This window comes from Brassica napus, chromosome A1 (assembly GCF_020379485.1).
Source record: "Brassica napus cultivar Da-Ae chromosome A1, Da-Ae, whole genome shotgun sequence".
Lineage (NCBI taxonomy): Eukaryota > Viridiplantae > Streptophyta > Magnoliopsida > Brassicales > Brassicaceae > Brassica > Brassica napus.
The window spans coordinates 26,428,790-26,455,796 of NC_063434.1; the positions used below are offsets into that span (position 1 = coordinate 26,428,790).

The following is a 27,007-nucleotide window of genomic DNA, read 5'->3' on the forward strand; positions in this document are numbered from 1 at the left end:
TTCTATTCAAATTGTTGTTCTTACACTTACAAAAACTTGACGATGGTAGGTAACATAAACTGATAGCTTGAGCAAAAAAAAATTACAAATCTTCAATTAACGTTTCCTTACTCTTATTTTACAACAAGTAAATAATACATAAGCACACTTTATTCTTGATGACACCACCATGGAAATACAAAAAAAGCATATCATAGCTTGTGGAGGATGAGATGTGCTCCGAACTGAGGACGAGTGGTCATGACTATTTGAGGCGAGTGAACATAAGAAGGAGAGAGCTCAAAGGAGAATCTCTGTAGAATCAATGCCATTGCCATCTTTGCCTCCAACAGAGAAAAGCTCTGACCAATGCAGATCCTCAGTCCCCATCCAAAGGGTAAGTAACAGACGTGGTTCTTTGTTGCTTTTGAGATACCGTCTTTGAAACGCTCCGGCTTAAACTCCCCTGCATCTTCCCCCCAAAGCGCAGGGTCACGGTGAACAAGAGCAGTTGGTATATAAACTCTAACACCAGCTGGAAGTGTAATGTATCCTAGCTTCATTTCTTTGTTTACAGTTCTTCTAAGCTCAGCCACCGGAGGGTATAGCCTCAAAACCTCATAGAAGATCATATTCATCTGTTGACAATTAATGTTCAAGTGAGTAACTGCATTCTTGTTGTGCAAGTAAATGGTGAAAGCAGTGCCGGCCCTTAGTAGAAGCGGATGAAGCTCCCGCTTGCGGCCGATTATTTTACCTATTAGTTTCGGCCACATTTTTCAAATATCTTCTGTAGCTCAGTGGTAAACTCATGTGTCTACACTATCATCAGAGCGTGGGTTCGATCCCCAATGGGGACAATATACATCTTCATTTTTTTCCTTTAAAAAGTGGCCACATTTTTCTTTTTTGCTTCTAGTCTTTCAAATTCTAAGACCGGCTCTGGGTGAAAGTTTTACTTACCACTTTGAGGTTGTTAAGAGAATCTATATCAGGTTTTGTCATGTCACTGAATGAACAATAATTTCCATTGTTTAATTATTCGTAAAAATATAAATCAACAATAACATTTTTTAGCAGCGGCAGTGAATTATCTCTAACATTACAATTCTAGAAAAAAAAAACAATTAGGAATCTACGAAGCCAAAATATGAAAAGATATCATAGTAAAACATAACTCATAATGTGAAAGTGAACTTACCATTAATCATAAAATAAACAAAAATGCAAATATATCTGAATTAAGCAACACAAAATAATAGAATGGGAAAAAACATATTTTACTTCCCTCTAAAGCATTTTTTTGAGAATTCACTTAATGAACAATAATTTCCATTGTTTAATTATTCGTAAAAATATAAATCAACAATAACATTTTTTAGCAGCGGCAGTGAATTATCTCTAACATTACAATTCTAGAAAAATAAACAATTAGGAATCTACGAAGCCAAAATATGAAAAGATATCATAGTAAAACATAACTCATAATGTGAAAGTGAACTTACCATTAATCATAAAATAAACAAAAATGCAAATATATCTGAATTAAGCAACACAAAATAATAGAATGGGAAATAACATGTCACTATACTAAACATAAATAGATAGGTCTAAAGTTCACAAAATCACGTGTACTCCCCAAACCTTCCGTTTCACACTTGGCTCATGTTTTCATATTTGAAACTATATTTTCAATTGTCTGGGTACTAATTTGACATCCAGTCAATGAATTCGTGAAACGGCACATTGCCTTACTCCTAACATTGTTGAAGCCATAACACTAAATCTAAATTAAATTGATTTTGTAAATCCAGCATCATAACGCCTCAAGTCGTCATTCAGTTTATGTTACTGATATTCTCCTTTACGTTCCACAAACCAATATTTCTACTATGAGAAAAAAGAAACAAACAAACTGATTATAATAATAACTAAAATAAACTAAACATAAATTACTTTTAATTTAACATTTCAATGGATAAATGCCAAATGTAGTAAACGATTGTGATTTGTTTGTATTAGCAACCTGAACACATCACTATGGGAATGAAATAATTAAAAAGAAATCGAGAAACATATGTTTAACAAAAAATATTACAAATCACACCAATATAAATATAAATTTCAACCATTATATTTTACAAAACCAAACATGGAATAACATAATAAAACATACAAACCCGGCGCTACGCGCCGTGATACCACTAGTTGATTTAAAAGCATGGTTTTATAATATTAGGATCTGCAGTAATTTTATTTCTCTTATATATGACTCATTTGCAAACATCACACATGCATGGGTTATGGAACTATAGCTTGTGCAGGGTAAGATGAGCACCAAACTGTGGGTGAATAGTCATGACTGTGTAAGGAGCATGCACATAGGAAGGAGATAACTCAAAGGAGAATCTCTGTAGAATCAAGGCCATTGCCATTTTAGCCTCCAACAAGGCAAAGCTCTGACCAATGCAGATCCTTGGTCCCCAAGAAAAGGGAAAGTAGGAGACTTGGTTCTTAGTCGCCTTTGAGAGACCGTCTTTAAACCTCTCTGGCTTGAACTCCCCTGCATCTTGGCCCCATAGCTCGGTATCGCGCTGGACTAGCAGAATAGGTAGATTGATGTGTACGCCGCCCGGTAATGTCAGATCACCTACCTTCATCTCTTTGTGAACGGCTCGTATCAGCTGAGCTACTGGAGGATACAGCCTAAGAACCTCATACAATATCATTGTCATCTGCCAAGGGGTCAAATCATTTCATCAAAACAAAACCAAAGATAGTTATTGATTTGGTTTTTTAACTTACAACTTTGAGCTGGTTCAAGCCTTCTGCATCAGCTTTTTTATCACCAAAAACTTGCTTCACTTCTTCTCGTGCACGAGCCTGCCAGTCTTGGTGTTGGCTTAACATAACCATTGTCCAGACAAGAAGTACTGAAGTTGTCTCTTGTCCAGCGAAATAGAACAACTTGCACTCCTCGATCACATCCTCAGTGCTCATTCCATTGCCTTCATCTTGCCCTAAATTTGATTCAAGAAGTATACCTAGCAAGTCATCGCTTGCTTCTCTCGCAAGTAACCTCTTGTTAACTATCCCTCTCAGTATAACTTGGATTTCTCTAGCTGCTGCTTTCATCCTTCTATTATCCTTCGTTGGGAGATAACTACACAAACAATAGGCTCGGAGATTATGACAACACGGATCATGTCTATATCCTTGTAATAAAACCAGACTAGTTCAGGTTTAGTATTACTTCCGCCTATTCGGCAAATGAAACAAACAAAATTTTCATAACAATTTTTTGTATCAAAAAAATTGGTTTAAACACTCAAAAGATCCGGTCTAGTGGACCGCCTAATCAATAATCCCATATAAAGCGTCTAATTAGCGCTTAGCGATTTTTTTGAACATTACCTATAACCAGGGATGAAAGCTTTCCGAAAATCTTGTATGATGAGCTCAGATAGTTCTGCTTGGAGCTCAAATATCCTTTGTCCTTCTTTATAGCTGCTACCAAAAGCAGTACGAGAGATCACATCTGCAGTCATACTCACAAGCCAAGGCCAAACGTCCACCTCACAAGACAACCCTCCGTCCAAGACCAACTTGTCCCATTTCCCAACAACCTCACTACAGCTCTGGTGGAACGCAGGTACCATATTCTATACACAGAAACATAAAGTTACAATAATGTTTCAACCAATATTAAAAAGAGGTCTAAAACAGAACCTTGATCTTCTCTAGGTGGAAAGCAGGGTTGATGATTCTTCGGTGTTTAGCCCATTTATCACCATCATAGCTAGCGAGTCCCGTGGCTATGAATCTGACTAATGGGAATGTATGTGGCTTTGGGAAATCATAAACGTTGTTGAATACTTCTTTGATTTGCTCTGGATCCATTATGGTGATGGTTGGTATAGGTCCAAACCATGTATAGTAAGTTCTCCCTGTTCCAACCGCATAGAGATATCATACAACCTTTGTATATACCATGTACTAACTCTACAGTTTTTGAGGTCTAAACAAGAGAGGAATCAAGAGGTATAAGGCTAACCAGGAAACATACCATGAGTCTTGAGCATGTGGAAGGGATAAGGCACGACACGTGGTGTGACATCATCCGTTAGTTTGATGGGTTTGGATCTTGCTTCTGTAAGCATGCTTGACATTTTCTTTAAATCACCAACAAGAGGCGTGTAAGGAGTTCCGGGAATACCTTGTCTTCTCAGGTAGCTCTCAAGCATCTTTGGTTTAAACCAAACCCACTTCAAGGTTCTCCATACCCACCAAGACACAACAGCTATCACAATTGAAACTGCTACCGATGCAACTGATGTCTCCATTTGCTCTCAGTTTTGCTAACTTCTCAGGATTTAAATATTGTTGAGAATTTTGGAGAAGATATTTGGTGTGGTGATGTCTTAAGTAATTTGTCTTTGGTAATAAATCGTGGCCAAGTATTATTTAGTATTCGGTTTGACCAATGATCTTTTGCTTTAGTTGGAGCCTTATGGTCACATACTCACATGTCACTAAGTCTCAAGAAGCACAGAGTTTGGTTTTTGTGGAAGGTGACAAAAAAGAGGAAGATATGTATTTTGTCATATTTTGAGTGGCATGCAAAGGTGGAGGGAGTGGGGACCTCCTAGACTTTTTGACGTTTCTTTGCTCTTATTTTTATCTTGTTTATGACAGTAATGTATAGGAGTGGTCTTATGTAATATGAAGACCGTCCATCTTCCAAAGAGTGTTCTATTCAAATTGTTGTTCTTACACTTACAAAAACTTGACGATGGTAGGTAACATAAACTGATAGCTTGAGCAAAAAAAAATTACAAATCTTCAATTAACGTTTCCTTACTCTTATTTTACAACAAGTAAATAATACATAAGCACACTTTATTCTTGATGACACCACCATGGAAATACAAAAAAAGCATATCATAGCTTGTGGAGGATGAGATGTGCTCCGAATTGAGGACGAGTGGTCATGACTATTTGAGGCGAGTGAACATAAGAAGGAGAGAGCTCAAAGGAGAATCTCTGTAGAATCAATGCCATTGCCATCTTTGCCTCCAACAGAGAAAAGTTCTGACCAATGCAAATCCTCAGTCCCCATCCAAAGGGTAAGTAACAGACCTGGTTCTTTGTTGCTTTCGAGATACCGTCTTTGAAACGCTCCGGCTTAAACTCCCCTGCATCCTCCCCCCAAAGATCAGGGTCACGGTGAACAAGAGCAGTTGGTATATAAACTCTAACACCAGCTGGAAGTGTAATCTCTCCTAGCTTCATTTCTTTGTTTACAGTTCTTCTAAGCTCAGCCACTGGAGGGTATAGCCTCAAAACCTCATAGAAGATCATAGTCATCTGTTGACAATGAGAGTTCAAGTGAGTAACTGCATTCTTGTTGTGCAAGTAAATGGTGAAATTTTTACTTACCACTTTGAGGTTGTTAAGAGAATCTATATCAGGTTTTGTATTAATGTTATCACCGAGTATTTGCCTCACTTCCTCTCGCGCCCGTTCCTGCCAGTCTTGGTGATGGCTTAACAAAATCATTGTCCAGACCAATAGTACTGAAGTTGTCTCTTGTCCTGCGAAATAAAACAGCTTACACTCTCTCATCACCTCTTCTACACTCATTCCACTTCCTCCAGATTCCTCTGAACTTGATTCAAGGAGTATCCCCAACAAATCATTGTTTTCTGCTTCTCCAGCTTCCCGCTTGCTCACCATACCTCTCAGTATTATGTCTATCTCTTTGTCTATTGCTTTCATCCTCTTGGTTTTCTTTGTTGGGAAAAAACTAACACCGAAACAACAAGTTCTCTCATTAACTCTCACACCCTTTAAGGTTTAGAAAATGAGGAGGGTGTGTGTTTACTAACCTCAGTCCAGGGATGTAAGGCTTCTTAAGCTCTTGTGCTATGAGAGAAGATAGTTCACCTTGGAGCTCAAATATCCTCTGTCCTTCTCTATAGCTGCTTCCAAAAGCAGCATGAGAGATCACATCCGCAGTCATACTCACAAGCCAAGACCAAACATCCACCTCACAAGACAACCCTTTATCCAACACTAACTTGTCCCATTTGCCAACAACCTCGCTGCAACAATGGTAGAACGCAGGGACCATGTTCTGCAAAACAAGAAACAGCAGGTCCACTAAACACACCTATATACACTCAAAATAAGAGATAAGATAACAGAAACCTTGATCTTCTCAAGGTGAAAAGCGGGGTTGATGATCCTTCTGTGTCTAGCCCACTTATCTCCCTTATAGCTAGCAAGCCCGCCTACTAACAGTTTGACCAAAGGGAATGAAGCATTCTTCTCAAAATCGTACACTTTACTAAAGACTTCCTTGATGTGCTCTGGATTCGTTATCATGATTGTTGGAACTGGTCCAAGCCATATGAAGAACGTCCTTCCTGTGCCACCATCATAAACTCAGTCAAGTCCTAACTCTAGTTCTAAAGAGCAAAAGAGAAAGGATATAGAGACAGTACCGTGGGAGTTGAACATCTTCAAGGCAAGAGGAAGGAGACGTGGAGTGATATCATCTGTCAGAGTGATGGGTTTTGATCTTGCCTCCATCAACATATTAACATTCCTCTTAACATCTCCTACAAGAGGCGTGTAAGGAGTTCCAGGGAGACCTTGTCTTCTCAGGTAGCTCTCTAGCTTCTTTGGTTTTATCCATACCCAGTTCACAACCCTTGTCAAGAAAAATGCTAAAACCACCATCAAAGCTGCTGCTACTACTGGTAAAGACATATCCACTTCCTTCACTCACTGGTACAGTTCAAATGCTTTGCCACCAGTGGAGCTATTGTCAATGCTTAGAGGTTTTCTATCTTTATTGCAGACGCTTTTTTTAATCATTAAATCTTCAAAAGAGATACACCAACTGCTCTCAGCTCTTCTGCCAAGGGTAGTGTATTTTGTTAAGTGACATGTAAAGCAGCTTTTATATATGAATTATGAAAATGGCGTGTAAAGGTTTACCACCTGAATCTTACCTAATTGGATAATTGCAATTTTTTAATCATCAAAAGAGATCCACATTAAGCTTTTTGATAATAATAAAAAAAGAGAACCACTAATCATAATGAACTTAACTTTTTTGGAGGTGAAGGGTATTGCGTGTGCATCAGACGCCGCGTTGTCGGTTAAGTGATGGGATTGCACCTACAGAACATCAGAGTTGAGTTACAGTAAACACTACTTCCCTTTAACATTATTTTTGAAGTACCATCATTTACATTCATAAACACTTTATAGAAAAAAAAAACACAGTTGATGATACCACCATGGAAATACAAAAATAAGAATCAGAGCTTGTGGAGGATGAGATGGCTCCGAACCTCATAGAAGATCATACTCATCTGGTTGACAATGGAAACTCAAGTATTCAATCTTGTAACTATAAGTTCAGTCTTGTTGTGAAAGTAAATGGTGAAAAATTTACTTACCACTTTGAGGTGGCTAAGAGACTCTATATCTGGTTTAGTATCATTATCATCACCGAGGATTTGTCTCACTTCCTCTCGTGCCCGTTCTTGCCAATCTTGGTGATGGCTTAGTAAAACCATTGTCCAGACCAAGAGTACTGAAGTTGTCTCTTGTCCTGCGAAATAAAACAGCTTGCACTCTCTCAAAACTTCTTCTACGCTCAAACCATTTCCTCCAGATTCCTCTGAACTTGATTCAAGAAGTATCCCCAACAAATCATTGTGTTCTGCTTCTCCATCTTCCCTCTTGCTCACCATACCTCTCAGTATTGTGTCTATCTCTTTGTCTATTGCTTTCATCCTCTTATTGTTCTTTGTTGGGTAAAACCTAACACCAAAAACAACAAGTTCTTTCACAACTCTCACAGTCTTTTAAGGTTTAGTTTGTGTCATGACATGAAAAAGACAATGAGAGAGAGAGAGAGAGAGAGAGAGAGAGAGAGAGAGAGAGAGAGAGAGAGAGAGCAGTACCGTGAGAGTTGAACATCTTTAAGGCAAGAGGAAGGAGATATGGGATGACATCATCCGTTAGAGAGATGGGTTTTGATCTTGCCTCCATCAACATTTTAATATTCTTCTTGATATCTCCTACAAGAGGCGTGTAAGGAGTTCCGGGAAGACCTTGTCTTCTCAGGTACCTCTCCAGCTTCTTTGGTGTTATCCACACCCAGTTCACAACCCTTATCAAAACAGCTCCTAAAACCACAATTAAAGCTGCTGCTACAAGTGGTAAAGACATCTCTACTACTTCTCTCACTCACTCTAGATTCTGCAGGTTGAGAGCTTTTTCTACCACTGAGAGTTCCACTGTACAATGTACAGTTTAAACCAAAAGGGATTCACCAACTTCTCCCACGTTTAATGTGAAGAACAGTGTTGTTAGTTAAGTGACGTGGGGAGCAGTGTATGAATTATGAAAATGGCGTGTAAATGTTTGCCACCTGAACCTTATCTAATTGCATTTTTATTGTCTAATGTTTTTTTTTTAATCTCTAAAAGAGATCCACTAAGCATTTTGAATGATTAAAGAAGAGATGCACTAATCATAATGAACAAGGTATGAGAATGCATACAATAAATAATACTATCAGATATGAGTTGTGTGTAAGTTACAGTAAAACACTTCCCTGAAGCAGCCAAACTTTGAATATTCATATCATATCAAGATACCGAAAGTTTTTAAAAATGCTAAACTTAAAAAATTTAAAGAGACTGGGGAACAAGAACACTAATCTGATCTGGTTGATGAGTAGGGAATCATGTAAAAATTGGTTTTACATGAAAAGGTTGGGCTTTGGAGCCTTGTAAGTAGTCTTGAGCTTCCTTGTCGGTGGCCTGACCTTCCTCAAAACAAGAGGGAACTTGATCTTGGAGATATGGAACTGCTTGGTGCTCTCTCTCTCTCTCTCTCTCTCTTGCAGAGCTTTGCAAGGACAGTGGCGGTCTTAATGATCTGAATGCAAGGGTACCTCAAGGAACTTCTTGTACATGTTGTGGTACCCGGTTCGGCTCTGGTAACGCAGCCAGATACCGTAGTTCTTGGTTCTTCTCAAAAATCTACAAAAAGAATAGATAACAACACAATCACATCCAGCACGGTGTGAAACTGTAATTGCCATACCTCATTGATGGCAAGTATCTGTCCGTTGCTCTTCTTAACCTTCTTCAGTTTCCTTAGGAAGTACCTAGACACAAGCAAATGCATTTACACAATTAGTAAGAGTTGCAGCAACTAACAGAATCATCATTGCATTGAATCACCAAAACTTGGACTTAATTAGTGGCCCATAGCTTCATCCGGTAGATCTTAGGCTGAACATCTTTCTCTGTTAGGAGATCTCTCCCAAATCATATGTGGGCTTTTTTATTTTTTTATTGAGCTTTAATCATTACTTTTTTGGTCAAACTTGAAATCTATATCCAGACATCACTGTCATGACATGGCAGACCCTACAGGTATATCCTCACACGTGTATGACACGCTTCGCACTCATTCAGGCGTTTGACGCGTTTCTCTTTTTCTCAGAACATGTTTTTTTTCCCCACAAGTCTCTCTCTCTCTCTCTCTCTCTCTTCCGTGTAACTGAAAACGAAAAACGACATCGTTTCACGCTGATCGAAAGAAAACATTGAAAGTCTCCATTCTAGGATAGATCCAATGTTTGTCTCTGTGTCTCTGTCTCTATGTCTTCGTCTCTGTTTACACTAACTAATCAACCATCAGAAAGAAACAAAAAAAAAAGACACATAAGTCATCTGTTTTCGAACCAAAACTCTCATCATGAAGAAGTTCGAATCGATTTTGGTTTCGTAGGAAGAGAAAAGCAGTAACCTTTGGAGTTTCTTGTCGTATTCTCAACCGTTAGGAAGTGGGAAACAACAATGGAGTGTTCGGTGTTCCATCACGTGGTGATTGTGTTGATGTTACTTTGGCTTCTCTCTTACTTGAATCGATCACACGCCCTTTTCTATTTCCTCGCTCTCGTTTACCTCTACTTGGTAAGTATTTGCTTCTCTCTTCCTCTGGTTGACTTTTGTTTCCTTAAAGCTTCGATCTTTATACGTTTCTTTAGGTTCATGAGCGTTACGTGATGAGGTTGAGGAAGAAGTTGCAGTTTGAAGAGAGGAAGCAAGCTAACCAGAAACGGGTAATTATTATTATTAAGGGTTCTCAATTTTGTATCCAAAGGTGTTGACTTTAAGCTTTTATGCTTAGGTTCTATCTGATTCTGAATCGGTGCGGTGGTTGAATCATGCCGTGGAGAAGATATGGCCTATTTGTATGGAACAGATTGCTTCTCAGAAGATTCTTCGTCCCATCATACCTTGGTTCTTGGACAAGTATAGACCTTGGACCGCGGTAAAGCTTACACCTTTCCTTCCATATGACTCTTATTGAGTGTTAGTTAATGATGATTTTGTGCAGAAAGAGGCTTTGATACAACATCTCTATTTGGGAAGAAACCCTCCTTTGTTGACTGATATAAGAGTGCTAAGGCAATCTACTGGTGATGATCACTTGGTATAGTTGCAGTCATATCTCTTGATAGATTGTTTTAGAGGGAGTAGGACATATGCTGAAGTGTGTATATATATATAGGTGCTGGAACTTGGAATGAACTTCCTCACAGCAGATGATATGAGCGCAATACTCGCTGTGAAGTTGAGGAAAAGACTTGGGTTTGGGATGTGGACTAAGTTACATCTCACAGGAATGCATGTTGAAGGAAAGGTAAGGTTTTTTTTTTCTGTAGTTACTTCACATAGACATATACTTACACACTCTCTGGATACCTTATACACTCTTGTAGGTGTTGGTTGGAGTGAAGTTCCTTCGTAGATGGCCGTTTCTGGGGCGGTTACGCGTCTGTTTTGCAGAGCCGCCTTATTTCCAAATGAATGTGAAACCAATCTTCACTCACGGAGTTGATGTTACTGTCCTTCCAGGGATTGCAGGATGGCTAGTAAGTACTAATTAACCCCTCTGATTCAGCTTGTTAACTTAAGTTAGTGTAGAAAGTCTCCTCCTGCGCTTTTGAGTTTTTACTACTACTTCTAACAACACCTCCAACCATTATTAGGACAAGCTCTTGTCTATTGCATTTGAGCAGACTCTTGTTGAGGTAAAGTCTCCCCTCATATAACATTTTCATTACAATGAAGCCAACTAAATGAAGCTTTTGTGTCTTAACTTGCAGCCAAACATGCTTGTAGTTGATATGGAGAAGTTTGTTAGCCCACAATCAGGAGGTAACTATTGCAGTTGATGTTCAGAATCCATAACTTCTGTCTTGTACTTTTCATTAATTGGTATCTTGATGTTGTCAACACTTTGTGTCTGTGTGTTGCTTCCAGAGAATTGGTTCTTTGTTGATGAGAAAGAACCAGTTGCACACGCTCTCGTCGAAGTCGTTGAAGCATCTGATGTTAAACCATCAGATCTAAACGGTTAGAACTCACTGAGCTAAGTTAAGTCTCCTCCACTTTAGTACAACATCTTATGAACTCTTCTTGTATTTTGGAATGCTTCAGGTTTATCTGATCCTTACGTGAAAGGCCAGCTCGGCGCATACAGATTCAAAACCAAGATACTAAAGAAAACACTCTCTCCCAAATGGCAAGAAGAGTTCAAGATCCCAATCTTGACGTGGGACTCTCCAAACATCCTCAACATCGAAGTCCAAGACAAAGACCGGTTCAGCGACGACAGCCTCGGCGACTGTTCAGTCAACATCGCAGAGTTTAGAGGCGGGGAGAGAAACGACATGTGGCTGCCTCTCCAGAACATCAAGATGGGGAGGCTTCACCTCGCTATTACAGTGACCGAGGAGGAAGCAAAGGTGGATGATGCTGATGATCCGTTTGAAGGAGCGACTATAAGTAAAGAAGACATGTGGGCTTCCTTTGCTAATGATGATGCAAATAGAGGCTCCTTCTCTTCAGTGGTGTCTGATAAGTCTCCGAGAGTTAGGGATAATCTTGAACCGATTAACATTGAAGGACAAGAAGAGACTGGGATTTGGGTGCATCAACCAGGAACTGAAGTCTCACAGATATGGGAGCCGAGGAAAGGCAAGAGTCGATGTGTAGACAACAACATACGTGGAGTTACTCTTGAGGCTTCTACTGGTAGTAATGAAAGCAGCAGTCCTGATGAGAACCAGGAAGGGAAGAACAAAGCGAGGTCTGTTGGTAAAGGATTGAAGAAAGTGTTTCATAGGAATGGGAAGAAGGAAGAGTCTGGGAACGTGGAGGAGGATGTGAGGTCTCCTAGGATCAACTTGAAGGCGTTGAATCGAAAGGATGTTGGTGTTAAGTACATAGTTGAAGACCGTTTGTCTGGGCCTTTGACGGGGAGAAGTCCGAGAGGTGAGAGCTTTGGCTCTGAGGATGGTCAGAACAAGGGACATATGAAGGATGTTGCCAAGAGCATTCTGAAACACGCTGAGAAGTCTGCGAGGCATATAAAGTATGCGTTTTCGCGGAAAGGGTCGAGGAAGTCGAGAGATGATGAGTGCTCAACGGTTCCTGAGAATGAGTCTGTGTTTGGTTCAGAATGTCAGTTTGAATATTCTGATGATGATGATACTGCACATGGAAGTGTGCAGGGGACACCAAGGAAAGCAAAAGATGAAGGTAAAGGTGTGAGGGCAGGAGAAGATGGTCTTGTGAATACATCAGCAAACTCTAAAGAAGATTCTAGAGGTGTTACACATATGGATGCTTCTGCTGGAGCTGAGAAAGTCTCTACGCCAAAAAAAGTCCAATGATAGAAAATAGATATAGGTAATAAAAGGCTTGTTAAGTTGAGTAGTTTTAAATTTACAACAAAGGAAAATATTGTACAGCTTTTGAGTTTTGAGTCTTATGTGTTGGTTTACAGCTTTTTGAGTGTCTGTCTAATCACTGGCTTTGAAACTATTCTAAATATTCTCAAGCAAATGCTCTGTCTTAATAGAAAGAAGTTTGACCACTTAATCGTGTTCTGATTTAGAGGGACAACACCAATGATAGAACATACGGTTATCCGTGTGTTACACAATAACTCTGCTGTAAGACACGAGCTGTGTGTCTCGAGAGCTTTCACAAAGAAGAAGATATGAAGTAGACATGTTATTGACACATAGCATAGCAGACGCGCCTCACGCGCCTGTGCGAAAAATCTCCCAAACTGAAAACCACTTCGTTTCACCTCCTCCGTCGCCGTCTACGGCGCCGGTCACCCCCTGCGGCCATGGCAAAAAAGAAGCCACCCAAAGGAAAGCCACCAAACCGTTCAACCACTCACCCCTGCTCTGCCTCTCGCTCCACCTCTGCGTCCAAGCCTCGCACTGTCTCACCACACGCTGCTGGCTCCGACTCCGTTACTGGAAAGGTCGATCCTGACTTTTCCCCAGTCAAAGATGCCCAGACTACTGCTACTGTAGTGGATCTGGCCATGGAGATTGAAACCCCCAATCTCGAAAACCTAGCTACAGAATCGAATGCTGTACCTAGACCTACAATTCCCGACACCACTGTTGATGCAAACACTGGAAAGGAAACGGGAACAGACTTGAAATCCTCTCAGGATAGAATGACCAGCAACGGTTCCTCTCCTGCAAAGTCCACTGTTCCTCTATCGAGTCCCAGCCCTGCAGAACTCTGGAAAGGTTTTGTGAAGGAAGCTTCTATAAAACTTCAACCGAAGGAGAAGCCGTTCTTGCTGGACTCTGGTGAACCGTGCGTTACCATTCCAAATGCAGTTGTTGAAAAGAACAAAAAAGCCTGGGAATGCTTTATCCTTGGTCAGTTCTACAACGACGCCCCTGCCCGGGGTGCCGTTCATGCAATTGTAAATGGAATTTGGAGTAAACACCGTAGAGACATCACGGTATCGAAGATGGATAATCAAGCTTTCCTTTTCCGTGTACCCTGTCCTCATGCCCGTAGACGCATCCTTGCTCAGAACTTCTGGCAGATCGATGGGCAAACGATGTTTGTAGCCAAGTGGTCTCCAGGCCTTCAACAGGTTAAACCTGAGCTCGAGATGGTGCCGGTTTGGCTCGAGCTTAGAGGAGTTCCGCTTCAGTTCTTCAACCAAGATGCTTTGCAAGAAATTGCAGGAATAGTGGGCCACCCTGTTTGCCTTCATCCGTCAACGGAGCAACTTATCGACATTGAAGTGGCAAAGGTCTACACTGTTATTGATCCTCGAAAGCCTCTCCCAAACTTTGTCAATGCACGGTTTGAGAGTGGAGATACTCGACGCATATCTGTTTCTAGCCCCTTCATGCCGTCATTGTGCTCCTTTTGCAAGAAAGTCGGTCATACCATCTCCCGCTGTAAGGATGCGCCTAAGACATGTACTCTCTGCAACTCTGTCAAGCACCTAACGGTTGATTGCTCGAGATATAACCGCGAAAAGGCAAGAGGAAAGGTTCCTATAAAAAGCCTTCTACCAATTGTCTCTCAGACAAAAAAAGTCTACAGACCAGTGGGAGATAAGAACAAGGGTGCGACGGCCTCTTCTTCTGTCCCTCCAGCACGGTCTGATATTCCCTCAGAGCGGTCTACTCCAGCTCGGGCTAATTCTCCTTTACTACGGACTAATCCTCCTTCACTTCCACAGCGCTCGAAGTCCTTGGAGAACAGGCAAAGATCAGTGTCTCCTATCAGCCACCACTCTCAGCATGTGAATCTTCATTCCCAGACGTTGGCTGTCGAGATTAATGATCTGGTTGAAGGTGGCCTTGTCGTTGATTTAACCCCTTATTCCTCAAAAAACTCCATCTCATCTGGTCATGTTTCTGATGGTAGTAACTTTTCGGGTGATGAGGATCCGGGTGACGGAGATGATAAATACATCGAAGTCATTTCTCGAAGAATGAAGAAACAGTTAAAAGGAAAGGCTAGGGCAGGAGGCCCTTTAATCCTCTAAATTTTACCTCTTATATATGGATCTTTTTTGTTGGAATATAAGAGGAATAAATGATTCTGTAAAGCGGAGGGGTTTTAGGAAATGGATGCGGAAGAATAAACCTATTTTTGGTGGTCTCGTGGAGACACATGTACTGCTACCTAAGTCGGATGCTATTTTGAACTCTATTCTACCGGGTTGGTCTTTTCACAGTAATTACGATCACTCGGATATCGGAAGAATTTGGGTTGTTTGGCACCCATCTGTTCAAGTCAAAATCATCTCGAGCTCACGTCAAATGACTACTTGTCTTGTGAAGCTCCCAAATGTCAGAAATGAAATTGCAATCTCCTGTGTGTATGGTTCAAATTGCAGGATTGAGAGACGCACGCTTTGGCAAGAATTGGAAGCATGCTCCTCACTTCCGCAGCTGGTAAACGTCCCGTGGCTTATCTATGGTGATTTCAATGAAATATTAGATCCTTCAGAACACTCAAAGATTGACCAATTCTCTTTCCCACGGGGCATGAGGGACTTCAAGGAGTGCATTGACGAATGCTCTCTCTTTGACCTTCCTTACTGTGGGAACTCTTTCACTTGGTCCAATGGACATGTGTCAAAAAAGCTGGATAGAATTCTCACTAATTCAGCTTGGCTCCAGCAATTTCCGGAATCTATTGGAGTCTTCGGAGTTCCGGGTATTTCTGATCACTCTCCATGCTGTGTTTTTCTTGACCAACACAGGCCAAAGCAGAAACGACCCTTTAAATTTTTCGCTCACCTGAATCAGCATGAGGATTTTGTTGAGATCCTTGGTAACTGTTGGAACTCTTTGGATTTTCATGGTACTAATCAGCTAAGAGTTTCTAAAAAGTTGAAAGAGCTTAAGGGAGTTATTAAATCCTTCAGTAGAGAACACTTCTCTCATCTGGAGCAACGGGTTGAAGAAGCTTTCACGGATCTTTGTCTTGCTCAAGCAAACTCTCTTGATAACCCATCGCCTACTGCTACTAATTTAGAGAGAGATGCGCATCACCGTTGGCATGTGCTAGCAAAGGCTGAGGATTCCTTTCTGAAGCAGAGATCGAGGGTTCAATGGTCTGTCGATGGAGATTCAAACACTGCATATTATCACAGAATAATTAAATCAAGGCAAGCTCAAAACCAAATTGTGTTTCTGCTAGGCAGGGATGGAACTATTATTGAAAGGATTGAGGACATAAAAGAGCATGCTGTTGATTACTACACTCTTCTTCTCGGCGGCCCAACTTCATCAGCTGCTCCTTCTCCTTCTGTTATCGCCTCTTTCCTGCCTCTTCGTTGCTCTCCTGAGGCTGTGAGTCTCCTTGATGCAGGTTTCAGCGATCTCGATATTCAGACAGCTTTCTTTGCTCTTCCAAAGTCCAAAGCTCCTGGCCCGGACGGTTACCCTGCGGAGTTCTTCATAGCGAACTGGAGTGTGGTTGGGACGGATATGATAGCAGCGATCAAAGAATTTCTGACTACAGGCTGTCTCCTACAGCAATGGAACTCGACTATCATCTCCCTGATCCCCAAGAAGCCTAATGCGAATCAGATGACTGAGTTTAGGCCAATATCGTGTTGCAATACTGTCTACAAGGTAGCCTCTAAGCTTCTTGCGAACAGAATAAAAGCAGCTTTGCCAAAGCTCATCTCTTCTTCTCAATCAGCCTTTGTACCGGGGCGCCTTCTGGTTGAGAATGTGCTGTTAGCTACAGAGCTTGTCTCTGGGTATAAGTGGAAAGATATCTCAAAGCGATGTATGCTGAAGGTTGATCTGCAAAAAGCATTTGATTCGATCAACTGGGATTTTATCTTGAACACGCTAGAGGCTCTCGGTTTTCCTTCTCACTTTCGGAAACTGATTTCTCAGTGTATTTCCACCACCAGATTTTCTGTTTCAGTGAATGGAGAGCTTTGTGGGTATTTTAAAGGAACAAAGGGATTGCGTCAGGGAGACCCGCTATCTCCCTATCTTTTTGTTATCGCTTTGGAGGTCTTTTCCCAAATGCTAAATGCAAAATTCAGAGTAGGAGACATTGGCTATCATCCCAATACATCAGAGATTGAGGCTACGCACCTGGCTTTTGCTGACGACATTATGATATTCTTTGATGGTGAGAAAAGCTCCCTTGAAAACATTGTTGATACTATGGAGTTATTTGCCACATGGTCGGGATTAAGAATGAATAAGGACAAGACGGAACTCTTCGTTGGAGGCTTGAATCAGGCTGAAACTACTGACCTTACTAGTCTCGGGTTCAACCTCGGTTCAATGCCTGTCCGCTACTTGGGCCTCCCTCTTATGCATCGCAAGCTGCAGATCTCCAACTACAGACCACTGCTCCAAAAAATCAAGGGACATTTTACTGCTTGGTCTACAAAGAAGCTATCTTATGCTGGTCGTGCTCAGTTGATCTCTTCGGTTATCTATGGTACCATAAATTTCTGGACATCTGCGTTTGTTCTCCCAAAAGGATGCATCAAACAAATCCAGAGTCTGTGCTCTTGTTTCCTGTGGACTGGAAATATCACTCGCAAAGGAGTAGCGAAAATTGCGTGGAGTACAGTGTGCTTACCAAAAAAAGAAGGAGGACTGGGGCTCAGGGACTTTGAGACGTGGAACAAGACTCTTTGCCTAAAGCTTATTTGGATGTTATATACACCAAACCCGTCACTGTGGGCTTCTTGGATCAGGAAATACAAAATTGGAGATGAAAGCTTCTGGAGCTTAGAAGCTAAAAAGGCAGGATCTTGGACATGGAGATCTCTACTGAACTTGCGCCCTATAGCTTCAAACTTTTTGAAAGCAAATCTTGGGAATGGACAGAAAATTAGTTTTTGGTGGGACATTTGGACGCCTCTTGGTCGCTTGATTGAATTATTTGGCGACTCGGGCCCTAGAGAACTCTGCATTCCTTTATATGCTTCAGTCGCTGATACTTGTGATGAGAATGGCTGGCGGTTGAGAGGCGCTCGATCTCTTGCTGCAGAAAGCCTTCAAATTTATCTCACGGGTATTATTCTTCCTTCACTCTCTCAAGATGATGATGTGTTTCACTGGGTTATTGATGGTGATGCTATGCCTCGTTACTCTGCCTCTCGAACTTGGGAAGAGCTTCGAAACAGAGCACCGTTAGTCTCTTGGTCCACCAGTGTATGGTTCAAGATGGCCACGCCTCGTCACGCCTTCCTCATGTGGATTGCGCATAATGATAGAATGCCTACACGGGTAAGACTATCAAGCTGGGGTCTAGGGACTTCTACAAGCTGCTGTCTCTGTGATTCAGCTCTGGAAACAAGAGATCATCTTCTTCTGGGTTGTGAAATCAGTGAACAGATTTGGAAACTGGTTCTTCAACGGTTGGGCTATACACATTCAGCCTTCATGACTTGGACTTCTTTTGTTGAATGGATTTCTCTAAAGGACTCCACTACTCCTTTGATTCTCAAGAAGCTGGTTGCTCATGCAACTATCTACAACATTTGGGCAGAGCGGAATAAACGCCTACACCAGGGAATCTCCTCAACTCCTCCAACGATCTACAAGCTCATAGACCGCAACATCAGAGACACGATCTTGGGGAAGAAAAAAATCAAGAAGAGCTTCAAAACACTTATGCTATCATGGCTAAGAAATGTCTAGAAAATCTTCTTCTCATATGGGTTTCACTTTGTTTTTATTCTTTTTTGCCAAAGTGCACCCAGTCTGGCTTTAGTTTTTTGTAAAGTTTACAAACTTCTTTCATATTTATATGATATTCACATCCTTGGCAAAAAAAAAAAAAAAAAAAAAGCATAGCAGACGCATGGATCATTGGGTATATATTGCTTACTTTTAGTCTTCTGATCATGTAAAGTGGCCTCTCTTTTATGCCATATTTAAATCTTTTGTTTTTCTTAACCCAATTTCATTGATGTTAAAACATTATATAAACTAAATACAACTCACTTAGCATAAATGTAAGTCCATTACAGAACTAATTCTAAGGTGAAATAAAGTATATATTAAATTCTATCTTTTAAACATTTGAAACCGTATGAAAGTATATATGTGTATCCAACTCATGTTGATAGATGCTAGTTTTAGTAACTAATCTTCTCATCAAGTGATCATTGCATTATCTAAAGAATATATATAATTAACAGCAGTCTTTGTTATATTATTATGACTCCACGAGACCAATCAAATCTTACATAACTACATATTCTCTTGCCATAGAGAAAGAGTTGGTTCCTCAAATGTAAGTCCATAATTAATATGAGAATAATAATCACCACCTTCAATCTCAAGAACACTACTATCTACACCATCCATGTAAGAAAGTTCCGTACACCAATTCATCATCTCGTCATCATTTTGCGACGACATCAAACCAATATCAAAGTCCTTAAGCCACCCGAAATCATCTTCAATGCCGGATTTCTCCTGTTGAAGATCATTTTCCCGAGATTCCATGGGCGAAGAAGAACTCGAGTTGATCTCCACTTCTAAAGATCTAATCACGCGGTTTAGTTCCTCTTCTTTCTCTTTGTTGATGCTGCTATCGAGAGGCGATTCTTCTTCCAGAAACGACATGATCATAAGCTCATTGTTAAAAATCTCCATTCCTTGATCCATACCATATTGAACAGACGCCATTTGTGAGAATGTGTAAAGTGTTATGAAGAGAAAAATATATAAAAACTTGGGAGGATATATTTTAACATGAGCCAAAGCTAAGGTCTTATATAGAGGGAAGTGTTCAATTAATTAATTAGGCATATTGGCACATGAGATAAGATGTCTCCCCACACTACACGACCAATCATGTGATCATTTGTAATTTGATACGATGATGATAATAATAGTTTGTAATAAAGAATAAGAGGGATAATATTGTAGCTTTTGGCCTAACTGATATTGAACCATTGAGGAGACATGACTGAATGAAATTTATTAATGGATATAATATTATAATTAGAAAATTAGTTGAGTGTCAAATCTCAAGTGTCTAAGTGGAATATGCGTATAGGGAAGATCTTGAAAGTTTGGTATAATGCACAACCCACTAATAGATATGGTACTTTAGGCAAAGAAACAAACCCGAGACATCTGCTTTATCGTGTTTGCAATTAATTTGGGAACAAATCAACGGACGTAATATGCTACGGATAATACCACTACTATGTAGACAGAGAATACCACGACTATAAAATATCCACAAAGTAATTGTTTTTATGAAAGATTTGATTCCCGAGTAATTGCTTTCAACCGGAAAAAAAATTAAATAAAATGTCAAACTTTGATTCATAAGTCACCATATAGACAAAGAATTATGATTGGTAAGTGGTAACAACATAATTATGAGAATGAAATAATTACGTGTAACAGAATAACATATACATATCAAACATTTAGCTTAACATAATTGTAAAACGAAAAACCTCTTTTGTTTTTCAGTAAAGTGATAAAATGACGAATTGTTCAACATAAATTAAGATCTATATATTCATGTGATTAGAAATAGTACGTCGCAATCCAGTAAAATGGTTGTTTATAGGAAATATAAAACATGTTAAAATGGTGTTGAAAAGAAACATGTTAAAATGGTTGTTTATAGGAAATAATAAGTTTAATAAGCAGTTGGCTTATATTGCCCTAGGTTTAAATTTCTTTGAGAAGAATGATTACGTCATGCCATAGTCCTGGATTTCGTTCCTGAAGTTCAAAATTATTAAAAAAAGTTTAATACTGTTATCAAAAAGGTTTTAAAAACGTTGCCTCTTTTAAAAACTATATATATCTACTAAAAGTATATAAATTTAACTAAAGACACAATTTGTTTCGTATGTCTTTATTTTGTAAGAACGCAAAATTTACACGCCTAACAAACTGTTCGAGTCTATTTTCATAGCTAACATTTATATCGGCTGAAGTACATAATAATATGATGTAGGGTTAGACTGCAAATGGATGTCACTCTTATAATACACGTACCGACAGTAACCTTTATATTAAAGGTATAAAAAGAAAACTTTAATTTTCGGGGTCCTCTACGATATGCTTGATAAGGTACGTCTCACATGTGGGTGCTGGACGTTGGAGAAGAAATGATTTGACCGAATAAATGGGATTCCAAGCATTAGCAAGAGTGGTGGTTCTTTTAGTGGACCAACCCACTCCATCTTCATCGCATCAATTATCGATCGGTTCACATGTCTCCGACTCCACCTTTGTTTTCGTCTTCTTTAATTTTTTTTTTTTTTTGCTAAAAATAACAAGGGATTTGAATAAGTTATCCGGTATAGTTTCGGGGTTTTGTACCCAACTTGAAACTAAAACCATTCAAATCCTTTATTATTCAAAAAAAAAATTAAAGTTTTCTTTAATTTTCTCCAACATTTGTCAAACTATAATAGTATGTATTTCATTCAAAACTTCTGTAGTTTGATGTTTTAATTAGTTTATTGTTATTTCCTCTTTGTAGTTGTAATTTGTAAAGGGTTATATTAATGTCCCACATAGAATGTTATAGCAACATAAGGATCAACACCAGTGGGGATTTGATCTGTGAGAGTGATATCTTCCTGACTCCTAAGATGATTATCAAACTCCCCTTCATGCGTGTCATCATCTAGTTGGAAGTCGTCCAAGTTCAATGCTTGAGGCAAAGTCACAGACTCAACAGGAGCCTGCCTCGCATCGTCAGGCAAATCAACTTGAGTAGAAACGAAAGACTTAGATAACCAAGTGGTGACGAGAGCACAGTCACGGAACAGATAATCAACTTGCTTTGAATAGATTCGGACAACACCAAGTAAAAGATGACCAGACAATCTCAATGCCAAGGTGCCTCCGGGAACATTATAAGATCAACAGAATTTTGGGGATGTTGGTGGCGGTGTAGTGAGACTTCTTGAGGCGTTGCTGCAAGTGCGCGGCGGCCCAAACCGTTCCCAGAGGACCCTTCCGAGCCAAGTAAACATGCGAATAAAACATCTTTTTCTTTTTTTATTTTTCCCTCGAAATCAAACTATGAGACGGAGAAATCAAGCAAGAGAGAAGCGATGTGGGACATTAATAGGCTAAACCAGCAAATCATATTCCTTTTGCATTCGTCATCAATAGTGAGAGGTTATAGCGATGACAACAACGTTCAGTGATTAGATTATATTCCGTTTATAGTCACCAACGGCATCAACAGACTACAACAAGTAAACGTTGTATCAAATTTTAGAACAGTATATGGAAAATACTAGACAAGCCCAATATTCTTATAGGTTAGTAATGTATTTTAAATAATACAACACGAATCTGGAGTTGATGGTAAAGTCGGTCTTATATAGAAACGATCATATTTGACCTAGGGCTGGGCAAATAAACCAAACCCGATAACCTGAACCGAATCCGATCCGATAAAAATGAATCCGAACCGATCCGAACCCGACGTAAATACCGAATGGATCTTGTTTTGTGGTATCTCGGGTTATGGGTATTATCCGAACCGAACCCGAATCTAAATGGATATCCGATAGAACCCGAAAAATTCAAAACCTCGAAAACATCTTGTACCAAACATGACTCAATTCCTAATATGTATCCAAAATACACTAAAAATATTGAACATCTAAAGTACTTATCTATTACATGAAGGTTGGTGGCTCTATTACATGAATATTGGTGGTTCTATTACATGAAGGTTGGTTGATGATGACCATTGAATCTTGAAGTATTTAGATTTAGATTTTGTTTTCGTTAAACAATGTTTCTCAACTTGGTTTTCGTTTTATGTTTTTATTTATTTGGTTTTCTTTTTATCAGTAAATATGTTTATTTTTCGTTTGATTTTGAATGATCATGGTTGATGTTCCTTATTTTTTAATCGATTTTACTTAAGTTTTGGTTACAAAATAAGTACGAATCAAGTATTTTAAAACTGAAGAACCGATTTTACTCATGTTTTGGTTATAAAATAGGTAAAAATCATGTACTATTAAACCGAAAAACCGATTGAGACTCGAACCCGAAAATATATTGGGTTGTGCCGGTTCTTTGATGATTTACTAACCCCGACCCGAACCCGATAGAACCCGAACCGGTCCCGAACTGAACTTTCATATAATCCGAATGGGGCTGATTTTGATAAACCCGAAAAACCGAAACCCGATTGGATAAAACCGAAACCCGATTGGGACCCCGAATGCCCATGCCTAATTTGACCCAAAAAAAAAGACACAAGCATATAATAGTAGTATCATATACCACATCAAATCATTATTATTTCAGTATTATAGTATACACTCTTTTTCTTGTGGCCTTTCCAAATAGAAATAACAAACGACTGTAAAATCGTTTTAACTAATATCCTCTTTATTAATTAAGCTATTGTTGTTTGGCTTCTTGGAACATCAGAGGGTAAAAGAATCTTCCACAGTTTTTCTACTTTGATAAAAAATATTTTCCAAGGACTTAAGCTATATTCAAATTTCTTCTGCTTTTTTTTTGGGGGGGGGGGGGGGGGGGGGGGGGGGGGACGTTCAAAATCTTATATACATTCCCAAATTGGAAAATTATACGAAACAAAAAAAAAAGTACTCGGTCAAAGAAATATAAAAGAAAAAATAATATCATTGATGCAATTGTTGAAACCCTCTAAATAACTGGAAGGGCTTTGCGACTGGTAAATTTTTCCCGCCATTATGTTGTTTTCTGAATAGTCATGATGCCATAATTATCTAATGCATGGCGAGAGATTTCAATGATTTCTTTCGGGAGAAGGCACATTATTTATTTTGTGCGACATCCAAAGAAGTTGTTATATCCCCGTTTCCGATCCCCCTGGTAAGTGGTTACTTGAAAACAGGGAGTTTGAATGAGGCTATTCGTAACTTTTAAGGGTATATATGAATCTGTGATTGATGGTTGTTGTTTCAGAGATGGGTTTGGTTTTGTTTCTGAAAAGTTGAGAGAGGCGGAGATGTCAGTGTTAATTCATAACCTCATCTCTCTTGTTTAAATCTCCTGGTAAGATTTATGCCTCTAGGGTTTGAGCATGACCAGATATTTACATGCGTTTGTGAGAAACGGAGAGAAGGCGCTTCATTGGTTTAGTAAGATGTATGCTATTTGGTTTGGAGAAATCGCGGGAACTGGCGGAGAAACTGAGAAGAGAAGCAGAGGAACAGCTTCTAGGGTTTGATTTGGTTAAGGCGGTATACCTCTAGTGGCTCTGGCTAGCTACACTGCCAGCAGAAACAATTAATGCTTTGCAGGAATAATAATTATACATTATATACATAATAATTATATGTGAACAACGACATAATACTCACCTTCTTAGCAGCACATAATTTGAATAACTTTGAACTCTTTTGTGTGCTATCTATGGTTATTAGATCCGTTTGGTTATTGTTTTGGTTTATGATCTGGAATTAATATTCAAATTCCATAGATAGCACACAAAAATTGTGACAAAAATAACACACAAGGGAAAAATCTCCAAAATAACACATTAAAAATAAAAATAAAAAATTACTTTAAACCCTACATCTAACTCCTATCCTAATAAACCTAAACTCAAATATAATTAATACATATTTATTATATAATTTTTTTTTCATACTTCCAAATTTTTTAATATTTTAACAATTAAATATATATATATATAATTAATCATGGATATATTTGCTTTTACCATTAAATGCATGCTATCTTGAAAATATTTACTTTTGTTTGTTATTTTATCACAAAAACTTTTTTATTGCTATTTGATAGTATTTATATTATTTATTTTGTCGTAAGAACACTTTCTCAATATATAATTTTTTTTTTTTTGACTAAAGGCATTCATATTAAAATTACGGAAAGAAATAAAAAGTTTTACAAGCATAAAGCTATAATCAAACCCCTACAAAAAAGCCCGTACATAGTTATAACCCATAATTGAGATCAGAATGACAAGGTTGAATTTTTTCAAAAGATCAGATAGTTGAGGAGTCAGGGAGATCAATTCATGGAGGTATCGGCAGTGTGTTAAACCACCTTTGCATGAGAGAGGAGGATAGGGACGGTGATGAAGATCTGTAGCTCAGTATCTTGTCCCTGATCAGACGATCCAAGGAGGAGATAATCATGTCTGATGATTGGAACCGCTGACTATGGAGCCGCTGATTCCGCTCACGCCACAAAAAGTAGATCACCGCTTGCCAACATAAGAGGATTAGGCGATTTGCATGTCTGTCCCCAGTTAGTGCCATCAGACGGTTTATTGTATCTTGCCAAGAGGGGGTGGAAGTGAATGAACATCTGCGCCCGACCTCCGACCAAACTCTCATGGAGAAAGGACATCTAAAGAACAGGTGATCCCTAGATTCCAGTTCCAAGTTACACAACAAGCAATTACTATCCACCGACAGTCCCCAAGCAAGGAGACGATCACGCGTTGGGCATCTATTCAACACAACTAACCAGACAAGAAAGCTGTGTTTTGGGATTCCTCGTTTTGTCCAAACCACCTTCGCCCACGGTACTTTAGCTTCTTCTCCCTTCAGTTCCCAATATACTTGTGAAGTTTTGTATTTTCCCGATGCTACTCCTGCCACTATCCATTCATAACTGTCCTCAATTCCCTCTTGCAGAACTATAGTTGTTAGAGCTACTTAAACCTGAATCATTGCCTCCGATCGCGCACGAGGGAGTAACCAGTTGCCCGACCTGTTAAGATTCGCTAGAGTAGCAGCCATGGGGATCCCCTGTCTGGATGCCAGAGTTGAAGCGAAGTGGTCCTGCAGAGAGCCCAACAGGGACCAGTTATCCGTCCAGAAGCGGCACTCCACCCCATTACCTACTCGCATTTTGATCCATGTATACACTTCTCCTCGCATCTTGATTAACTTGTTAGCTAACCAAGAGTTTGAAGCACTAGTTTTGACGGTCCAGAAGTTAGAAAGCGAACCCTGTAGAATCTCCGACTTGAACCAAGCAACCCAAACCGAACCTCCCTGGAAAAAAAGCATCCAAATCAATTTGATACAGCAAGCTCTGTTCCACGTACCCAGGTCCTTGATTCCTAGTCCACCCGCCTCTTTACTTCTTGTTACCACTTCCCAGGAGACTTTCGCAGAGTGATGACCTTCAATAGAGCCTTTCCATAAGAACATACCACATAGAGAGTTAATGCGCGCAATGCAAGCTTTAGGAAGTAGGAAATTTGAGCACCAAAAGTTAGTGATCCCAGCAATTACTGCTTTAATAAGGAGCAGCCTTCCCACAAAGGAGAGAGTCTTCACTGTCCATGAATTAAACTTTGCTTTCACTTGTTGAATCAGGACCTCGCAGTTGGCAATGGTGAGCTTCTTAGTACAGAGCGGGACTCCAAGATATCGCACTGGAAGGATTCCATTTGGCATGCCTGTAGACGCTTTGATGGTGTCCACCTCCTGCTGAGTGAGACCAGAGGAGAAGAAAGAGCTCTTTTGAACACTGACCGCAAGCCCTGAGCGAAGCTCAAACTCCTTTAGCACTTGGAGGACATTTTGGACAGAATCAATCGATCCATCAATGAATATTAAAAGGTCATCTGCAAAGCATAGGTGAGTGAGCCTTGAGGAGGAGCACCTCTGGTGATATTTGATCTTCATTTCTGCCGCTGCACGATTTAGCATGATAGAGAGGACATTCATCGCAATTACAAAAAGATATGGAGACAGTGGATCGCCTTGGCGAAGACCACGGTTGCCTTTGAAGTATCCATGAACCATGCCATTATACCCAATGGTGAAATTTGTCGAGCAGACGCAAGCTTTCAGCCATCCTAGGAGCAGAGGAGGAAGCTGCAGGCCCTGTAGGCAGTTAAACAGAAATTCCCAGGAGATAGTATCAAAAGCCTTCACAATATCCACCTTAATGGTGATTCTTTTAGGACCTTGCCTCCTGTGATACCCATTAACTAGTTCTCCAGCCAAGGTAGTGTTCTCCACAATCAACCTATCTTTGACAAAAGCTGTCTGATTTGGGACAATTAGAGTAGGAAGAATTGGTTTAAGGCGCCTGACTAGTAGTCTTGCAACTACTTTGTACAGGGTATTAAGACAGCTGACAGGTCGGAACTCCGAT

General features: G+C 39.8%; 6 protein-coding genes across 11 annotated transcripts; 1 reads left to right on the forward strand and 5 right to left on the reverse strand.

Annotated features, from left to right (window-relative positions):
* Positions 1-43: 43 nt before the first annotated feature.
* On the reverse strand, positions 44-770 carry LOC125577722 (cytochrome P450 72A14-like). Its single transcript, XM_048739415.1, has one exon. It carries the CDS (start codon positions 753-755, stop codon positions 192-194), a length of 564 nt encoding a protein of 187 aa, XP_048595372.1. The 5' UTR covers positions 756-770; the 3' UTR covers positions 44-191.
* A 1,301-nt stretch (positions 771-2,071) lies between these two features.
* On the reverse strand, positions 2,072-4,412 carry LOC111204682 (cytochrome P450 72A15). Of its 2 annotated transcripts, XM_022699941.2 has the most exons (6): positions 4,196-4,406; positions 4,046-4,129; positions 3,709-3,926; positions 3,394-3,641; positions 2,785-3,142; positions 2,072-2,714 (listed from the first exon to the last, which is right to left on the reverse strand). In XM_022699941.2, exons 1-6 carry the CDS (start codon positions 4,320-4,322, stop codon positions 2,289-2,291), a joined length of 1,461 nt encoding a protein of 486 aa, XP_022555662.2. In that variant the 5' UTR covers positions 4,323-4,406; the 3' UTR covers positions 2,072-2,288. The 2 variants fall into 2 exon arrangements, with proteins under 2 accessions (XP_022555662.2, XP_022555661.2); XM_022699940.2 differs by having other exon boundaries at positions 4,046-4,412.
* A 360-nt stretch (positions 4,413-4,772) lies between these two features.
* Positions 4,773-9,371, reverse strand: LOC111204681 (cytochrome P450 72A13-like). 4 transcript variants are annotated; one of them, XM_048739407.1, is made up of 8 exons: positions 9,252-9,371; positions 9,112-9,175; positions 7,962-9,047; positions 6,486-7,818; positions 6,190-6,407; positions 5,868-6,115; positions 5,419-5,785; positions 4,773-5,346 (listed from the first exon to the last, which is right to left on the reverse strand). In XM_048739407.1, exons 4-8 carry the CDS (start codon positions 6,751-6,753, stop codon positions 4,921-4,923), a joined length of 1,527 nt encoding a protein of 508 aa, XP_048595364.1. In that variant the 5' UTR covers positions 6,754-7,818; positions 7,962-9,047; positions 9,112-9,175; positions 9,252-9,371; the 3' UTR covers positions 4,773-4,920. The 4 variants fall into 4 exon arrangements, with proteins under 4 accessions (XP_048595364.1, XP_022555657.2, XP_022555654.2 ...); XM_022699936.2 differs by having other exon boundaries at positions 6,486-6,901; positions 7,099-7,167; positions 7,452-7,818; positions 7,962-9,325; XM_022699933.2 differs by having other exon boundaries at positions 6,486-7,167; positions 7,344-7,364; positions 7,452-7,818; positions 7,962-9,325.
* LOC111201793 (cytochrome P450 72A15-like) lies at positions 7,311-8,229 on the reverse strand. Its single transcript, XM_022694124.1, has 3 exons — positions 7,976-8,229; positions 7,452-7,818; positions 7,311-7,364 (listed from the first exon to the last, which is right to left on the reverse strand). Exons 1-3 carry the CDS (start codon positions 8,227-8,229, stop codon positions 7,311-7,313), a joined length of 675 nt encoding a protein of 224 aa, XP_022549845.1.
* Positions 9,372-9,605: 234 nt separating the features above from the next.
* Positions 9,606-12,932, forward strand: LOC106349140 (C2 domain-containing protein At1g53590-like). Of its 2 annotated transcripts, XM_013789061.3 has the most exons (10): positions 9,606-9,989; positions 10,064-10,138; positions 10,207-10,350; positions 10,417-10,512; positions 10,591-10,722; positions 10,802-10,954; positions 11,072-11,113; positions 11,189-11,240; positions 11,346-11,438; positions 11,523-12,932. In XM_013789061.3, exons 1-10 carry the CDS (start codon positions 9,873-9,875, stop codon positions 12,758-12,760), a joined length of 2,142 nt encoding a protein of 713 aa, XP_013644515.2. In that variant the 5' UTR covers positions 9,606-9,872; the 3' UTR covers positions 12,761-12,932. The 2 variants fall into 2 exon arrangements, with proteins under 2 accessions (XP_013644515.2, XP_022555652.2); XM_022699931.2 differs by lacking the exons at positions 9,606-9,989; positions 10,064-10,138 and having other exon boundaries at positions 10,260-10,331.
* Positions 12,933-19,009: 6,077 nt separating this feature from the next.
* Positions 19,010-19,652, reverse strand: LOC111198818. Its single transcript, XM_022688137.2, has one exon. The coding sequence runs from the start codon at positions 19,550-19,552 to the stop codon at positions 19,112-19,114; it is 441 nt and encodes a 146-aa protein (XP_022543858.2). The 5' UTR covers positions 19,553-19,652; the 3' UTR covers positions 19,010-19,111.
* Positions 19,653-27,007: the final 7,355 nt, after the last annotated feature.

Bases quoted from the DNA above. Each gene is read 5' to 3' on its own strand.
- LOC111201793 (XM_022694124.1), bottom strand. From the start codon at position 8,229: ATGTCTTTACCACTTGTAGCAGCAGCTTTAATTGTGGTTTTAGGAGCT. The intron at 7,819-7,975 runs GTTCAACTCTCA...TTTTGGTGTTAG, and splicing joins CTTCCTCTTGCCTTAAAGAT to GTTTTACCCAACAAAGAACA. The intron at 7,365-7,451 runs GTAAGTAAATTT...ATTGTCAACCAG, and splicing joins CTCTTAGCCACCTCAAAGTG to ATGAGTATGATCTTCTATGA.
- LOC111204682 (XM_022699940.2), bottom strand. From the start codon at position 4,322: ATGGAGACATCAGTTGCATCGGTAGCAGTTTCAATTGTGATAGCTGTT. The intron at 3,927-4,045 runs GTATGTTTCCTG...CGGTTGGAACAG, and splicing joins CCACATGCTCAAGACTCATG to GGAGAACTTACTATACATGG. The intron at 3,143-3,393 runs GTAATGTTCAAA...TTGTTTGTGTAG, and splicing joins GCTTTCATCCCTGGTTATAG to TTATCTCCCAACGAAGGATA.
- LOC111198818 (XM_022688137.2), bottom strand. From the start codon at position 19,552: ATGGCGTCTGTTCAATATGGTATGGATCAAGGAATGGAGATTTTTAAC.
- LOC111204681 (XM_048739407.1), bottom strand. From the start codon at position 6,753: ATGTCTTTACCAGTAGTAGCAGCAGCTTTGATGGTGGTTTTAGCATTT. The intron at 6,408-6,485 runs GTACTGTCTCTA...ATGGTGGCACAG, and splicing joins GAAGATGTTCAACTCCCACG to GAAGGACGTTCTTCATATGG. The intron at 6,116-6,189 runs GTTTCTGTTATC...CTTGTTTTGCAG, and splicing joins TTCACCTTGAGAAGATCAAG to AACATGGTCCCTGCGTTCTA.
- LOC106349140 (XM_013789061.3), top strand. From the start codon at position 9,873: ATGGAGTGTTCGGTGTTCCATCACGTGGTGATTGTGTTGATGTTACTT. The intron at 10,351-10,416 runs GTAAAGCTTACA...GATTTTGTGCAG, and splicing joins AGTATAGACCTTGGACCGCG to AAAGAGGCTTTGATACAACA. The intron at 11,439-11,522 runs GTTAGAACTCAC...GGAATGCTTCAG, and splicing joins TAAACCATCAGATCTAAACG to GTTTATCTGATCCTTACGTG.
- LOC125577722 (XM_048739415.1), bottom strand. From the start codon at position 755: ATGTGGCCGAAACTAATAGGTAAAATAATCGGCCGCAAGCGGGAGCTT.